General features: G+C 45.1%; 1 protein-coding gene across 2 annotated transcripts in view; it reads right to left on the bottom strand.

Moving 5' to 3' along the window:
* Positions 1-1,029: 1,029 nt before the first annotated feature.
* Positions 1,030-18,733, bottom strand: part of LOC147624300 (uncharacterized) — a 46,134-nt gene continuing 28,430 nt past the window's right edge. For both annotated transcript variants that reach the window (XM_086819270.1, XM_086819271.1), the window contains exons 17-18: positions 1,856-2,026; positions 1,030-1,645 (exon numbers count right to left, since the gene is read on the bottom strand). In XM_086819270.1, the coding sequence (XP_086675396.1) occupies positions 1,547-1,645; positions 1,856-2,026 (270 nt within the window). In that variant the 3' untranslated portion in view covers positions 1,030-1,546. The remainder of the gene's footprint in view (positions 1,646-1,855; positions 2,027-18,733) is intronic.

Below are 18,733 nucleotides of genomic sequence, written 5' to 3'. Positions count from 1 at the left end.
TGTCGAAAGGAAAAAGGGCCATGCACCACAAAACCTCCACATGAGAGAGAGATCTTATCCTTGGTGTGATGTATTCTGTACAAACATACCACTTTGAATGGTACTTCTTGAAAAATCTTGTGAGGCCATGTCTTTTTTAGCAACTTTCTTTGGCAACAATTAACCTCGAGAAAGTGCCACCATGATTGAAGAGTGAAGCAACATGTTTCTTAAGTGCTGTGTTACCCCCAAATTTCATGTCTATCAACATATAGCATGGTAGCAAGAATTGTTATGCAAATATCATCATAAGGCTATGCTTAGCAAGTATGCTTTGATACCGTGTCAAAGGGTAAGGAGACACTGACTATGTCAAGATTGCACTTACTAGAAGTCTACTTTGAAGCACTAAACTATAAATATACAAAGAAGATGGGAAAGAGAATCACATCAAATATTTGATTCTCTCAACCTTACCTATTATATATTACTAAACATAAACTGTTCAAAAAAACCCAGGCTAGACTTGTTGAAAACTAAACTACATTATGAGATAATTATGAAAAAAGTAAGAAACCCTCATTTCGTACTGTTTTAAATGCCCAAATTTGTTTGTAATAGGAAGCCTTGAATTGATTTGTATTAACTGCTCCTATGCTAGCTGAATCTGCTACTCTTCATGACTTGATTATCTCTTATGTGCAGAATGAGGAGGTGGGTCCTACTCATAGAAAAGCAGGCCAACAAAATCAATTAACTTTGCTCTAAAGGCATTTACACATAGCCTCTTTTGTCCCTTTGTAGATTAGAGCTCATAACATGAACTTAACCTTCTAGCAAACCTTTACCCTAAATAGTGCCTGATCCAATGCATAACGTATGCTTAGGTATGGATTGGCAAAAAAGCAGACGAAGACACACAGGTCAAGTAACAAGGGCAGCCTGGATGCTGAAGACAATATGCTTCATGGGACATTTGAATGACCCTACAAGCAGCATGTCACTGACTTTGCGCTCTTAAGTAGACCATGGGTTTCCACATTCATGAGAGCGTGCGAAAAAGCAGTTTTACTTGAACAATCTTACCACATCTTCAAATATGATGAAGCTAGTGTATGGGCTCATGCCTTAGGCATAAGCAAGCTTTTTTGGTCTTCATGAAGAAAGCGAGCTATTACACTGACACTCTCCAGGGACACCAGTAAAAACTGATTTCAGAACTGTGAAAAAGTTGCACGCTCTAACAGCATGATCCCCCCCCCCCCCCCCCCCCCCCCCCCCCCCCCCCCCCAAAAAAAAAAGGGAAAAAAAAAACCCATGGGTATTGTGACCATAGCCTGAACTATACATAAACTCACTTCCTATTTGTCCTAACCATAAATACAATAAACATTGCCACTGGCCCTCCAGGATGCCACAAGCACATTGAGGGCTACGGGTGAATTGAGGCGCCAATATATAATTCTCTTTCACAGACTTGCAACCTGGTGGTAAGACTGTGTCAAGCCCTCCAGGTTGCATAAGGAAATGGTATCCTTGGTAATCATAGAAGAAGAAACTAGTTAGATCATCTGTTTGCTGTAACTCTGTAGTACAGGTAGAGGTCATCTGGCTTCTTCCATATGTACTGCCGCACAGTTGCCAAACTCATTTCTGGTCGAAGCACCTATTAAATTGTCAAGATTACTCGTTAGATACTTAGGCTGGCTATACAACCACCCCTGCTTGCAGGGAGTACCCACCTGCAGACTCCCACTGCCCACTCAACTCACCGCCTGTCGTAGAGGGTAGAGGTGGGGAATGTAACCAGCCTTAGCTTTTACCTTCATAAGATCACTTCTTTACTTCATCAATTATAAGCACTAAAAACTTATACCTGCTGATTGCAAAGTATTTCCACTTCTGGCCTGGTCCCAACTTGCCAAACCCTTGTACTGGGCCTAAAACTGCTACCATTCATCGCGTGCTGCTGGCTGCTAGTTTGTGATGTCGGAGCCTCCTCTGGTGGTCTATCAAGTACAATTCTCTCCAATACATAGTTAATCACCTGTAAACGAAAGGACAATGGAATAAACAAACACTCAAAACCACCTCATTTTAGCCCAAAAAGAGGCCCGGAAAACAATTGGAGACATCTCAAGGGGTAAATTTTCCAGGCATCTTAAGAAGTAGAAATCACGAGCCTTCATTGGAAGGCAGCAAAACGGACTAATAATTTGCAATGCCAGACAAAGAACTCAAGCCTGGTATAGACTTCACATTGGAACTTCATGCTGACTTGACAGTCATGCAGCATCAGGAATAAGCAAGCTCTGACGACACTCATCCATTCAGATGTTCTTTCTTAATGTTTACAAGGGATGTCCCTAAATAACTACAGACATTTGGAAATCAATGTTCCATCCTCATCATCATTGTGCCCAGGTCACAAATTGTTCATGTTTGTATAGCCCACTTTATGAAAGGCAGCCATATTTCAGTGGTTGGGTGTCCAGCACCCCAGTTTTGACATCTGATGGAGTCCCGTGTGACCAAGATCTCAATGACAGCTTTGTGGAGCCGGACAATCTGTCCAAGGATTGCGGGGCCTGTTTGAGGGACCAGATCACTCCAAATGGGGTCAAAAGGCCCACCATTGTCATAGACGACTGATGAGGAATATTATAGGTCAGAGCCAATTGTATGGGTCAAAAGGACGTTTTGAAGTTCGCAGAAATATGACTGGACCACTCCTCGTTACCCCTATATAAGGACCATATTATCTTACTCTTCCATCATGCCATTCACACATTGTATTCAATCTCGATCATTTCTTCTATAAGGACCATATTCTCTTACTCTTCCATCATGCCATTCACAGTGTATCCAATCTCCATCATATCTTCTATATTCTTTATGCACAAGTCCAAGTCTTGGGAAAAATGTGAGGAAACCACATATCCACATATTTGGGGAAAAACCCTCCATTTGGGAAAATCTAGGAGTAACCATACATTGGGGTAGATTTGGAGGAAATGCCAAAATTTAGGGGAAATCATGGATTTTTCCAGATTTGGGAAAAACACTCAAATTTGGGGGATAATTAAAGGAAAACCTTAAATTTTAAAGAAATGCCCAAATTTGGTGGAAATTTGGGTAAACTTTGAGAGGAGAACCATACATTTGGGGCAACTTTGGGGAATTGAGAGCCATAAACTTGGGGGAAAGTTAGATAAAATGCCTAATCTTGGCGATTAATACATAAATTGTAAGCCCAATTGTTGAAACGTACTGCCCAAATGTGAAAATATCATTCTCAGATGTGAACATTGAGTCAAATTTTAAAACTTTACACTCACATATAGGGCCAAACTTGACAATTTCTAAAGATCAGGACCAAGATGAAAATTAAAAAGTAATCTCAAAATTTAGGCCTAAAACTGAAAATCAAAGGTCTAAACAAAAATGTTCAAGCATAATTGAAAAAAAAATCTCTGAAAATAGATTCTTTTGATAGTAAAAAAAAGGTGTATGCTCAAGAAAAAAAGCAACCCTCTTTAGAGGTCAATAAACAATAAGAAACCAGAAAAGGGGGGGCTATATCAGGAGGGAGCACGGGGAAATCCACACTGGAAGCCTGAGGTGCCAAATGAGACATGAGTCCCATCGAGTGAGAAAGGGGCTTTGGCTTCAAGTGCAAAGAAAAGCAGCTCGGCACTTCTCCATTCGGTCCAAGTCGCCAACTCCTCCTAGCCTCCCCAAAGCGTAGATGAGGTAGGTCTACATAGATCTTAGTCTCCTGCTGGTGGGGTGATGGAACCGTTGATGATTTTGCCGCACCTAGCCCGCTAGATGTGTCAGGCTAGGTGGTGATACTTTTGATGAGCTCCATCTCTGATCCGCACGGGTCTCTCAAGTCCAAGGAGTCACTGGGGCAGAAGAGGCGCTGGTAATAAACATGATCTGGAAGTGGGTGAAATGGAGTGCAAGGCTCGTGTTGTCCTCATAAAATAGTGCCAGCCCCTCATCTGTGAACCAAAAATCGAGCCCCGTAGTCCAGAGACTGTTGGGCTCGAAGGTGAACACGCAGAGGATCCTCCACTAGACCTGCCTTAGGGCACTCCCAAAGGCAATGGTACTGAGTCTTCCAGGGAGCACTGCATGGACCCCAAGAAACTGGCTGATCCGCAATGGCCAACCATGTGCACCGCTAGGTTCCTGCGCACAATCAAAGAAAGAGGGTTTTTCAAGGGTGGACGCTCTCCCAAAGCAGATACCAAAAACCATGAGTTTGCCAATGGGAGGCAGGAATGGGCATGCCGTCAATCTCCTGAAGCAAACTGAGGCAGCCCAGCTGCGTCGAGCACAGGATGGGGATGCTTGGGAGCTTTGATTGTGCGGTGGGATCCCTCCCCTGCCACTCTTCTGGGTCCCGTTGCAGCCGAGCAAGAAGGCGGTTCTCTCAGAGACATAAATGCCACGAGGGTTCATCTCCAACCACAAGAGCGGAGTTGACGTGCCACCCGCCATCATGAACGCCAGCTATTCTCACCTGCTGAAGTTCTCCTCCGAGAGTAACGTGATAGGCTATAGCTCGCCTTGGCTACCCACTACAAAAGCTAAAAGGAGAGAAGCCATCTTGAATGCAAAAGATCGTTGGGGGAACGTAAGGCAGCAGAACAGAGTGACCCACCTTCAAGAGGGATGTGAGGCTAGTGAGATGTAGTAATCCAAGGAAATAGCCAAAACGATGTCAAGGCCTGGGATGTTGGTATGGTGCCTTATGGTGAGAGTGCAAGCACGCAGCTAATGGGGGAGAGAGAGAGTGATGTTGACCAACAAGATTATTCAACACGAGAGCAAAGGGATTAAAGGAAATACAAGAGTAGTGGAAAGCATATTTGCATTGTAGAATCAGGTCCTTTTCGTAGATCTTGAAAGGACCCATCCCTCTTTTCTTTTATTCTTCTTGAGGTTATAAAATAGGAATAGGTCCCCTTCCTTTCCTTCTCCTAATTTTCTTTAAAAAGAAACCCCTTGGTCTCTTTTTCTTGTTTCTAAATTGGTTTTTTTTCTTTTCTTTTTCTCCTTCCAAAAAAAAGGAACCCTCCCCCTTGTTTTTTTGAACTTTCTCTCATTTTTCCCCCTTTACAAGGTGTGGGGATAGACTGCCACCACATATGCCACATGTCAAATATGATTCCAAGTGTCCCTAATTGTCACATGCACTCTACACTGTAATGCATGGTGACAAACTGGCTCATCATCATCATCAGTGCAACATTGTAACAGTAAGAGTTCCATTCAGGATGATATTTGTCGTACGCGGTGACCCCATTGTAATCCTCAGTCCAGGATAAATCAAGCACGAGCTACGTAGGTCATTCTCAGCCATAGCAAGTCAGTCAACCAGTCTAAGTCCCTTAACCCACTTAAAGAGACACATTCATGCATACACAGTCAGTAGAAACCTTAGGGTTTGCATCAGAAAGCATTCTGCACATTGCACATCATTCATCCATTGCATCTAGACCATGGCAAACACCCCAGATATCATCTAGTATTTATCAGGATATTTACTAGGGTTTTTCTGGTAATTTTCCCATCATTTTCAGCATTTTACACATCATTTAGGCATTTATGGTGGACATGAGCAGTCGGCAAACTCAGTAGCCAGCCGACTAGCTCATGGGGTTCTTGCATATTCAGCTATTCATTAATCATATTCAGCAAAGGAGCATTCAAGCGCTTGTCATCCTCAACACTAGGAGCATAAGCGATTGAAGTTTCAGCCCTATTCTCTCAGCGTTTTCCTCCTACAACCCTAGGCGCATCAATGCATGAGCATTCAACCCCTACATCAACAAAACGCAGCAGTTTCAACATTCAGCCTTGCGTTTTTTGCATCCATACAGTTTTCAGCATTCATCTATTCATCGTTTTGCTCCAGCCTTGGTGAAGGTAAAACGCAGCATTCATACTCAGTCTAGAACAGTCCCAAACAGCCCCTCTCTCAGCCCTAGCTTTCCATCCCTCCCTCATTCCATTGGGAAGAGTGCATAGGCTCGAGATTGGACATCTTTGGTGCTTCTACAGGAGTGCATAGTTCAGCCCAACACTTGGGTCTTCAAAGGTCTTGTGTTTGGCTTATCGTCAGTCACACCATCAGTTTCTTTAAAGATAATAAAGCAAATACTATCTCGGTAACGGGATAGGGGACCCTTCAGTGGGTAATTCGGGACCCCATACGGTGTACAGTTCTCATCTCTCTCTCATCTCTTTTTAAAGTTTGAAATCATTAAAGTGGATTGCTAAACTCACGAAACTCAAGATACAGAAGACGGTGTGAGCATCTGTGGACAAGATCCTCCAATACAAATACTTCCACTGCATGTTACATTGGTATCAGATTCAGCTTGTCCACACACACCGTATCCTAGCATGAGGGCATCCTTGGATGGTCAGATTACGTTCTGACACGACCACCGACTTTAGCATCATGTCTATAGAAGAGAGTACCCATCAACCGGAACAAGTCTCTCCCGAAGGAGACCTTGCTCTTCCGACTACAGTAGACACCATAGCTCTTCTTAGAGCTCAGAACAAGCTGCTTATGGAGCGTCTCCAACTCTTGGAGGCAACAGCAGCACGTCTTCCTCCACCTCTAGCAGTCCCCGACTAGATCTCCCTCTTCTTTCAGATGGAACAACAAAGAAGAGAAGACGAGGCCCGAAGGACAGAAGAAAAAGCAGAAGCAAGAAAACAACAAGAAAAAGCAAAAAGACGGGACACTGAGGAAGCCCAACGCAGGATCGACGAAGACCGACGTCACGCTGAACTCGCCGCTCAAGAGCACCAACGAGAGCTCGATCGAGAACGTATGTTACTCGAGCACCAAAGGGAAAAGAAGGCCATTCATCTTAGATACCACCACCTCTCTTCAGCTTCCCCTGCCTCAGGTGCCACCAACCAGCAGTCCGCAGCATCAACTATCGTTATTCACAGTCAACCAAATTTCAGTAAGTATGATGGTAAGTGTGATCATTTAGCAATTAATCAGTTTATTCATCAATTTACTGCTCATTTTCCATTAGCTAGGATCACAGATCCTCAGGATAGAGTCCACATAGCGGCTCCCCATCTCACTGGTGATGGCAGTCACTTGGTGGTAGCATTGGTCTAATCTTTATACAGACCAGACCACAGGTGTCATAGCTTTTAGCTGGGATACCTTTGTCCATGACCTGAAGACCAGATTCCTCCCGCCCCAGTACATGACCGGTCTGGCAGATGAGTTCTATGGACTCAGACAAAACGGATCCCCAGTGCTTCAGTTTTCCAGCAAGGTTATTACTTTAGCACATCAGTTATAGGGCTATCTGCGTAGGCCAAGATGGAGCAATTCATTTGTAAATTGGATCCTAACATTTGGTTCACAGTTCGTAACTTTGAACCCAGTACATATGATCGGGCTTTGACTCTCGCTCAAAATGAAGATGAACGGAGGCAAGCCCAAGCACTCATCACAGAGTCCAGTACCAAACCCCAACCGGGGAAGGGTAATTCGTCTTCTAAAGACACTACGACAGGCAACAGTCCTAGCTCTAGTTCAAGGGGTAAGGAATCCAAGCCTAAGAAGACCCCCGAGGAAAAGGCTAACGCAGGCATCACTGGAGGCTATCTTCCTCCACAGGAGCAAAGACAGTATGAGTCAGAAAACCGATGTTTTTTCTGTCATACCATTGGGCATGGTAAGAAGGATTGTTCAAAAAGGCAAGTGGAGCAAGCCTCCAAAGAGCCTTCTGCCACAGTTGCCCGCAGTATTCCCCGCCTACTACCACCAATGCGGTTCAGATCTTACCTTCTATGCATCCCATGCCATCCATGGTACTTGATACTAAGCAGGAGTTTGAGGCAACAACCACACAGAAAAGCTTGATCCGAGTTTATGGCTCTGCCAAGGGCCGACAGTTCATAATCCTTTTTGACATGGGCAGTTCTGACGACGCCATCTCTCCCCAATTGGCTACCAACATGAGCTGTACCTTAGTGCCCTATCATTTGGAGGTAGACGCGTTTACACCTGGTCTCCGCACCCACATATCTCAAAGGGCACAATAGTTTTCTTTTCAAGTTCAAAAGGCCTCATTCCAGTGAGATTTCATTCTCCCTCCTCTTTTGGGATGTGACATGATCTTAGGAATCCAGTGGTTTTGTCAGTATGAACCTATTCCCAATTGGAGGCACGACATCTTTATATCTCTAAAGGTTTTCCTGAGCTTTCATGTTTCGGGGAGATAGGAGCATTCTTGGCATTCCTATGATTTCTCGTCTCCAGGCCCGACGAGCTATCCGCAAGGGAGTAGGAGCATTAATTTATGCTCAAACAACTTCTATCTCATCGATAACCACTGTCTCGTCTTCTTCAGTCCCTCAGTTGGCAGATCTCCTTTCTCATTCAGACATTTTTAAGGATGATCTCCCACCCAGTATCCCACCCTCTTATCCTGTTGATCATCATATCGATTTGGTCCCTAGGACAAAACCTCCTAGCAAGTTTCCCTCGTCTTTCCAAGACTTTTAAGGACAAGCTAGAACAGCAGTCAGTACTCAAACATTTGTAACCTGTTCCTTTTGGACGCATTTTCACAGTCATCACAGACCACCAAGCACTTCAGTGGCTCCCAACGATGCCAGGTGCCCAGTGGAGTGATCAACACACTAGACAGGGTCAGCTCTTCCATCAAGTTGGAGGAATGATCAAGTACATTCCTGGTCAGCATAATCCAGTAGAAGATGTTCTTAGTAGAAAGACCAGCATCCAGACCATTCAAGAGTCTATCATTCTCAACATCTCTAGAAAAGACTTAAAAAAATTAGTATGTCAATTCTGCAGAGTTTAGTACTCAACCCAATTTGGCCCTCAGTTTTGAGCCTCGCCATTATTCAATTCATAGACAAGCAAGTAAGTTTAGACGAGATATCCACTTCAAGAAAGGGGATAGAGTCTATCTGTGTATCATGAAACAAAGATTGAAACAAGTGGGCAAACACTGTCCCAAGCTTTCATTCTGTAGTTTTGGACCTTTTCCAATAGTTAAGAAGTTAAGTGATGTCTCCATGAAGTTAAAGTTGCTTACCAGTTGGACGATGCATGATGTTTTCCATGTTTCTTGGCTAATAAAACCATATGTTGGACCAGAAGTGCTTGATGTTTCAGATGAACAGCAGCCAGACGTGGTAGATAAAGCAGAGGTCATCGAGCCCGAGCAGACCCTTCTTCATCGTTGGAAGCATGGTTCTTGTTGACGGATACGTCAGTTCTATACGAAATTCCGAGATCGAGGTACCCAGGAAGCCGTATGACTAGACGAGGAGTTCTTTCAAGAGTACCCCCAATTGTTGGCGGACTACTTGGAAGCCATGAACTTGCCGCCAAGCTAAGCAGGAGGAAATGTCACATGCACTCTGCACTGTAGTGCATGGTAACAAACTGGCTCATCATCATCAGTGCAATATTGTAACAGTAATAGTTCCATTTAGGATGATATTTGTCATATGCGGTGACCCCATTGTAATCCTCAGTCCAGGATAAGTCAGGCACGAGCTACGTAGGTCATTCTCAGCCATAGCAAGTCAGTCAGTCAGTTAGTCTAAGTCCCTTACCCCACTTAAAGAGACGCATTCATGCATATACAGTCAGTAGAAACCTTAGGGTTTGCATCAGAAAGCATTTTGCACATTGCACATCATTCATCCATTGCATCTAGACCATGGCAAACACCCCAGATATCATCTAGTATTTATCAAGATATTTACTAGGATTTTTTGGGTATTTTTCCCATCATTTTCAACATTTTACATATCATTTAGGCATTTATGGCGGTGTTTCTCAAGCTTCCAAGAGTGTTTCCGGAGGCTAATCACTCTCCTCACACTCCCAATGACTGAAATTTAGCAAAATAGCTCTTTTTATCGCTGTAATTTCTAGTCCTTTTGCTGAAAATCCTAATTTCAACCCTCCTTTCTCAAGTTGAACCATAGGGGAAGCTTTCCCAAGGTTCCCTTCATCCTCTTGAAGACATTTGTTGCGAAGAAATGCGACAAATCGAAGATCTCTTCACTCCAATGACTTCCATCTCAAAGACTTCCGCTATCATCGACTCTACTTGCAATTGGTAAGCTTTAATGCTTAAATTGTTAGAAGTCATCTCCTGTCTAGATTTATACACCAGGGCCTTTGTGGTGGGTGTGCCCGCCCTTATGAGGCGTTTTATCATTTTTCCTCACTCCCCGTCATAGTAGCCAGGAGTTTCATAAAAAAGGTTTTTGAAACGCGTTTCGAAACGTTTCATTGCTCGACCCAAAAGTATGAAACGGGAGGGGTACTTGGGGGGGGGGGGGGGGGGGGGGAAGACCCAACAATAGGGACCCTCAACAAGTTTCATATCAATTTATAAGACTGCAAACAAACAACATGTCACCTTGATCTTATAGACTTAAAAATGTGTAAATAAAACCTGCTAGAGAGAGAGAGAGGTAAAGGTAAAACCTGCTAGTTGCAAGGCTGTAGCAAACACGCACGCACGCTCTCTCTCTCTGTGAAACTCGCACGTAAGCTCTCTCTCTGTGAAACGTGTGCGCAAGGCTGAAAAAGGCCCAAATTTTGAGCCGTACGTTTTCAAACGGCAAAAATCCCCAATTTTGACATTAAAAAAAAATAAGCATAAAAAACTCGTTTCAAACGTTTCGAAACGTTTCGTACTTCAGTGGGGATGCGAAACGCGTTTCATTGCTACTATGCTCCCCGTACTTTTCCCTTATTTTTTCCCATTTTCCTAGTGGTGGGGAGGGCTATCAGAGGATGCCAGGAGCACTCCAGTGCTGGCCGACTGTATGTTTCTCAGTCGTGGGCTACTGGACTGCTGGCCGACTGCAGTTTATCAGTCGTGGGCACTTATCTGCTGGTCGACTGCATTTATGCAGTCGTGGACATTTTTCAGTAGTCGTGGGCACTTCCTATGCTGGCCGACTGCTCTCCCAAGGGCATATATATAGGCCCCCAGCCCCATACCACTATGTGTATCATATTCGGGATCTTCTTGTGTATATCAGAGCAGAGTTACACGCCTACATCTCTCTTTCTCTTGTGCTGTTTTTCTGCCTGCGTTTTTGCTCGTGTTCCCAGATCTGGTCATCATCTCCGCTGCGTATTCTGACATGGTATCAGAGCCCTAGGCTCTAGATAGGTCTTGGGATTTGTGTGAGCAAGAGGGGGACTGTTTTGTGGCTGATTGGTGGACTGTTTTGGGCTGATCGGGAAGAGAAGGTGCAAGAGGAAGGCGGGCTGATTTGCTGGACAGCCACTTGCAGGTTTTAGTTCTTTGTTCGCACCCACCCACCCTTTTCAGAGTACATCCCCGCTATGGCAATCTGTTTGAAATGGCCGAGAGACATGTGAAGATCCCGACACTCCCCACGTTCCTGGTGGACCGTCAGTTGGACGGGGGCAACTACGGCATATGGAAGGTGATGATGGACTCTGTTTTGGAGTCCTACGACCTCGCCGATTTTGTCGTTGTTGGTGTTCCACGACCGGAAGTAGAGGAAGGGGAGTTACCGTCGATCCGAAAGGACCGGGAGGCCCAGACACAGATGTGGGATCGTGTCAACGCCAAGGTCCGTTCGTTTATTTTCCTCAACTGCACACCGCAGGTGATCAATCATATAAAGCATATGACGCTGGCCAGAGGTATATGGCAGCATTTGGCCTCACTTTACAACAGGGTATCGCCCATGAAGAGGATTTCCTTGGAAGTACAGATGCGGGTTATGAGCCCTCCAAAGTCGTTGACGATGCGGGAGTATATTAACAAGCTACAGGCTCTTCAGCCGGAAGTTCTTCAGGCTGGGAAGGAGATATCGTCAGAGGACATGGCCATCACGTTGCTGTCACATTTGTCCTCTTTGTACTCAGCATTTTACTCGTCTTTGATTACCAGTGGCAGGCTCAGCACCATCACGTGGGAGGAGCTTGTGCCCATGGTCCTGGACCAGGAGGAACGATTCACGAACCCTCCTCAGGGTGGAGGTTCGGAGGCCTTTACTGGCCAACGGTCGAAAGGCCGTAACTCGGGCAAAGGGGAGGCTTCCTCGGAGAAGTCTTCTGAGAAGAAGTCCGACGCTGACCGCGAGAAGCTGAAGGCAGAGAGGACCTGTAATGATTGTGGCGAGAAAGGCCACTATTGGAGGCAGTGTCCCAAGCGGAAGACCGAGAAGGGTGAAGATTCCTCAGCAGCAATCATGAAGACTCCGGCTTTTGTGCACCTGGAGGTGATGGACACCGATGCTTCATTTTCTTCAGGCAGGGAGGAGATTGGAGGACTCCGCAACGGATACTCGGGAGTGGATTCTCGATAGTGGTGCTACCAGGCACATGACTCCTTCCCGTTCCGGTTTACAAGATCTCTGCAGGCTTTCTGGTCATATTCTTACTGGGGATACGTCCACTATCCCAGTTCACAGTGAGGGCAAGATGGAGATAGTTCCCGATGGCAGAGGGGGGAAGCATTCCTCCCAGGTGTTGTATGTTCCGACACTTGGTTTTCATCTGTTGTCAGTGCATCAGGTTTGCAAGACTGGCGTACGGGTGGAGTTTGATGAGCATTTTGTTGCTCTCCGGGACAAAGCAACAGGCCAAGTGGTTTGGGAAGGTGGAGTGGAGAATGGAGTTTACAGGCTTTTAGCACTCTCTCTCCCAGGTCCTTAGGTTTGTGATGAGTGGCAGTCTGGTAATGGCCACTTAAGTGTGGATACGCTGCAGGTGCAAGCTTTCCGAGACCAGGTGGTGGATAGCTTGCCAGTAGATGGTAGCAGTTGGCAGGAACTTTCCAGTACTGATGTTGGTAGTTCTTGTGTTCGTCAGTCAGAGGAAGCTGAACAAGTCACTTATGCTCTGATGTCTCGTAGTGTTCGGGACATAGAACTTCCAGTAGTTGAGGATGTTCTTTCCACGGGGACCTTTCGGAAAGCCAAGCAGGTGGCAGGTGCTTGCTTGCAGAAGGAGGTGGTTTCTCCAGGCTTTGTGGTTCCGGATTCAGAGGGGGTGGTTAACAGGTTTCATCAGGTTTCCAGGACTTGTTTGTGCACCGTAACAGGTGTTGATCCTTGTGAGCAGTGTGATGTCTCTGTGACTCAGAAGCTTCATGGTTCATTGATTTGGTTGATGGACACCAGTTTGGACGAGAGCTTCCTGATGAGGCAGTTGAGCTCATGGTTGCAGATGTCTCTTTGGGAGGCAAGATTCCGTTGCCTATGGTTTCTGCGGCATGCGCAGGATCATAGACTCTTTTACACTGGAGGGGGATTGTTGGATGGAGTCCGACTCCACGGTTGGAGTGAATCGGTTTGGGGAGGAGATTCGGACACGAGGGGATCTACTTATGGCCCAGGAGCAGTTTTACGGAGCAGCAGGAGGTTACATTGCAGGTTTGGGCTTCCACTAGAGGAACCCATGGTCATCTAGAGGCACTTTGTTCGTGAACAGATCGTTGTTGATGACATCCTGCTAGAGTTCTGTTCGACGGAGGACAGTACAGTGGACCTCTTCACGAAGTCGCTCTCTCAGGACTTGCTCAGGCGGCACCCCAGCTCCCAGTGGTTGGTTTCACAGCCAGGAGCTGAGAGGGGGTGTTAGAAGTCATCTCTTGTCTAGATTTATACACCAGGGCCTTTGTTGTGGGTGTGCCCGCCCTTATGAGGTGTTTTATCATTTTTCCTCACTCCCCGTATTTTTCCCTTATTTTTTCCCATTTTCCTAGTGGTGGGGAGGGCTGCCAGAGGATGCCAGGAGCACTCCAGTGCTGGCCGACTGTATGTTTCTCAGTCGTGGGCTACTGGACTGCTGGCCGGCTCCAGTTTATCAGTCGTGGGCACTTATCTGCTGGCCGACTGCATTTATGCAGTCGTGGACATTTTTCAGCAGTCGTGGGCACTTCCTATGCTGGCTGACTGCTCTCCCAGGGGCATATATATAGGCCCCCAGCCCCATACCACTATGTGTATCATATTCGGGATCTTCTTGTGTATATCAGAGCAGAGTTACACGCCTACATCTCTCTTTCTCTTGTGCTGTTTTTCTGCCTGCGTTTTTGCCCTTGTGTTCCTAGATCTTGTCATCATCTTCGTTGCGTATTCTGACATAAATATGGAAGCAAGTAGTAGGAGGGAGGAACCAGATTACAAGATCACATACCCTGTGTAGTGTTCTCTTGTCCTACGAGCTCTCTTGTAGATTGTTGCTACCATGTGTTGGTGGAACAATAGAGAGTAGATGGTAGGGAACATGGGCACTTGAGAGGGTAGTGTGGATTGCAAGTCTACATCGACAACCACTTGTTTGCAATACTGTATTCATATGCATTGGTATGGAAATTTGGTCAGAAATGCCCATGACACTATGTACTTGATTCTCCCAAGATCAATATACTTTATTTGAGAGAGGGATCGACCGTTCTGGCTCATTGTGTGTCTCTTGTCAATTCAGCAGTATTTGATAAGTGTCCATCAAATCTTAGTGTATTTAAGTGTATTGATTAGCATTGTGTTTAACCAAGTTACAGGATGTCTACCAACAAGTCCAATCAGGTCAGATATGTCAAAAGATGAAAGTTCCTCGTACAAAACAGGTAGGGTTACTTCAACTTTGCCTATTCCAGAGGGACCCTTTCACGACATCAGTATGGACTTCACAGGCCCTCTTCTTGCCTCCGCTGGATCTAGAAACACAATGTATGACAATTGTGGACAAATTCAGTAAGTTTTGCATGCTCATTCCATGCAAGCAGACAACCACAGCCGAGGACGTAGCTCGCTTGTTCATTCGGTTTTGGTACCCCATTGGTGGTTTGCCTCGGACAATCACATTAGATAGAGATCCTACATTCATGTCCCATTTTTGGAGAGCATTGTTTGACAATTTTGAGACTAAGCTGCAATTTTCCAAAGCATTACATCCACAAACATATGGCCAAACAGAAATATACAATCAATTGGCCTTTGACGTTCTCAAATCATATTGCCATGACCAACAGTCAAAATGGAAACAATACCTTTCATTGGTTCACGCAATCCTAAACAATACTCACTCATCGAGTATTGGCCGGACGTCGTATGAGGCAGCATTTGGTCGCCAGTTCTCATCTCTTTTGACGAGACAGGTATCACCATCTTTAGAGGCCAATAAGACAACCAAGACATTCTTGAAAATCATCGAGTCAGTTAAGAAGCGCCTTGCCAAAGCTCAGGAAGCATATACCCGACAAGCCAACAAATCCAAGCGAGATGTCAACTTTAAGGAGATTGGGTATATCTCCGCATCATGAAACCCCGGCAAAAGCAAGTGAGTAAGTGTTGTCCCAAACTTTCATTTTGAAGTTTCGGACCTTTTCCCATCATTCAGAAGTTGAGGATGTCTCTCTAAAGTTAAAGTTGCCGGAAAGTTAAACTGTGCACAATGTCTTTCATGTTTCTTGGTTGAAGCCATATGTAGGTCCAACATTGCAGGATATATCAAAAGAGCAACAACCAGATATGATCAACGAAGCCGAAGTCATAGAGCCATAGAAAATTCTCCTCCATAGACGGAAGCATGGATCTAGTCGAAGAATACGACAATTTTATACGAAGTTCAAAGACCGAGGAACCCATGAAGCAGTATGGCTGGATGAAGACTTCTTTCATGAGTATCCCCCGTTGTTGACGGACTACTTGGAAGCCTTGAAACCTGCCGCTGAGTTAAGCACGAGGGAATGTCACATACACCTTGCATTGGGGTACATAGTAACACATTGGCATGATCATCAATGCAACATTTTGTTCAGAAGTAGTACCTGTTTTAAGGAATATGTTTCGTACGTCACTCCATTGTGAGCCCTTACTCTGTGGACAGTCACACACGAGCTATGTAGGTTAGTCTCCGAGCCATAGAGGTCAGTTGAGAGTCGGTCCTCTTAACCCACTTGGAGAATTCATTAGAAAAGTGCATGTAGAATCAACTTTAGCAGTAGGTCTTGCATTAGCAAGCATATAATTGCATTAAGGTGCTTATGGGACAACAAAGACCATCCCATGAGCATGGCAACCAAGGGCACCACCTAAGGCCATTGTAACTATTTGGCCCTCCTAGCTTCATTTTTCATGATGGAACACATGCCTGGACACATGGACAGGTTGATGAAAGAATGGAAACAGGATTCATGAAGTTGGCTCAAGAAAAAGCACCATTTTTGGTCAAAAAGCAAGGAAAAGCAAAAAGTCAAACTTAGTTGACCACGAGCCAAGGACACCATTGGAAATAGGGGACTGAGCCGGATCAAAAAGCTAAAAGCCGCTTTTTCAAAAAGTAGCTCCAAGCCAAAAAGCAAGGCCCTGAAGCTAGAAAGGCAATAAATCAAGAACTTTGGCAAAAAATGAGCAATATTTTATTATTACTAAAATATTAAAGTAAAAAGAGAAAAGCAAAGCATAAAGTATTGCATTTGGCAAAAAGCAAGGCCCTTCCCAAATATAAAAGAAGCTAGAGCCCTCTTGTTTTGGGCATCAAGCTTGTGGAGAGCAAGGAGACCCTCATCTTCATCTACTCGCCGCCGCCGCCCTGTGCCACCGCCGGCTGCCTAGCCTAGCGCAGCCCAGAGCTACCGCCCATCTTTGAGATTCAGGATTTGGATTTGGACTTGGAATTTAGAACTTGGACTTGCGATTTCGACTTGGAGCTTGGACTTGGAACTTGGAACTTGGACTTGGGATTTGGACTTGGAATGGGACTTCGATTTGGATCTAGACTTAGATTTGGATGGCACTTTACCAGTGAGAGATTCTTGTGGGTCATCCTCGTGGTGTGCTTGGCATCAAAGATCTTGTGCTTCGACATCTACATCGACTTGGATTTCTACACCGACATATTTGTTTGATTTTGTATTCATTGGTTGTATTGATCCTGGCCAGCGTGCCCATGGATTGTTTCTAAATAAAGTCCAGAAAGAGGGCAAGGCATGTTCCCCGCTCAGTGTGGTGTACTGTGCACGATCCCTTTGCCCTTCTCTCTCTCTCTCTCTCTCTCTCTCTCTCTCTCTCTCTCTCTCTCTCCATAACTCTTGACATGTGGTTGAGTCTGTCATGAAGTGCCCCGCTGGACTTACAATGGTATCAGAGTAGGATTTCTCTTGAAGAAACTTTCTTGGGGTGCCAGAGCCATGTGGAGAGATGAGGGAAACCAAGGGCCTAATGAAGGGAACAACTATGAGGCCGATCTAGGACTTCAAGATGGGAACCAAGGTCGACAGTCTATTTCACTTAAGATAGCAGCCATGACATCGGCAGAGTATCGAGATCTTCAACAGGTTAGACAGTTTCTCCAAGATGAAGAATTCCTAGCTTGGAGAGCCAAGAAGGAACAGGACCAAAGAAGGGCTCGAATGTTTGTAGATTTCATCAAGGATAAAGCCATTGAAGCCGAAGGAGTTGAAGCTGCTTGAGTCTATCTTCGGGCCAAAGGAGCCACCATTGCAAAAGGATCAAGAGCTACCCGTTCTATTTTTTATGCAGGAGACAAGGAAGCTACTCCTAGGCCTGCTCTCTCAGATGCAGCTTCCTCGGGACAAGTAAGGGAAAGAAAGGCAAAGAAGCCAGAGAGATCGGAAGATCATCAGATTGACATCGTGCCAAGAAGTTCGACGAGTGGTTTGTAGTGGTGTTTAGCCCATTCCATGTTTCGACAAAGAAAGCCGTGGAATCTTTGTGGCCCAAAGCTGCAACATAACCCTTTTGAAGCATTGAGACTTTATGCTAGCAAAGGACCGGTTTTGGTTATTCTAGACCTTTTTGTGGTTGAACATGATAAGATTGCATTGGAGCAGTCTTGAACCAAGAAGGTCATGCTGTGACCTATGAACGTCAAAGACAACAAGATAGCGGATGCATTATCTCGGAGACCCTTGAGCCACGCGATTTCTATGGGTTACCATATGAATTTCACTTTGATAAAAGATCCTTATGCTACCAAGGAGGATTTCAAAAGATGTTTTGGAACAGATTGCAAAATGAAGATTGGGTGACTTTTTATGTCATCAAAAGGGTGTTGACTTAAACCAGAACAGGATGCCGACCTAGGCAGTAATGTAGGATGCATGGGTTGAGGCTTGCGGATGGTTTATAGACAACCAGTGGAGCTGCCTACAGTAGCCAGGGACACAAATTGAAGTGTGAACATGGTGGTATTTTTCATCCTTGCCTTTGGCCTTTGCATGGATTGGATTGACCCTCAAGTTGACTTAAGGTTTGACCTTCGTGTTTAGAGGGGAATTCAGTTGCTTCAAGGCTCGGTTGTAGGGAGGAAAGTTGGCCATTCCACCTATGATCATGCTTAACTCGGGTTTTATGTGGGGTGTGCTCTAGTGGTATGGGGCGTTGACCTCTGGTAACTATGAGGAGCAATGCTAGTCTGTGAGTGACAACAAATAAGAGACTTTCTTGGTTGTCTGAGAATTGGCATATCACTCATTGTGAGAATAGATGAATATGAAGTGGAAGCAAGTAGAAATCACACGAGAGAGTAGACAGCTAAGAGAGATCCAACACTGGGCCTGACAGCCAAGAGAGATCCAACACCTAAGCCAAAAACTGAAAAGTATTGATTGAATTATAAATGAACAATGTCCATGCTTATATACATATCTATAGAGCCAATCGACATGTAGGGCTGGAGGACAAATGTCCA

Source organism: Cibotium barometz, chromosome 25, assembly GCF_041138505.1.
Source record: "Cibotium barometz isolate CiBa-2024 chromosome 25, ASM4113850v1, whole genome shotgun sequence".
Classification (NCBI taxonomy): Eukaryota; Viridiplantae; Streptophyta; class Polypodiopsida; order Cyatheales; family Cibotiaceae; genus Cibotium; species Cibotium barometz.
This window is presented reverse-complemented; position numbering and strand designations above follow the sequence as displayed.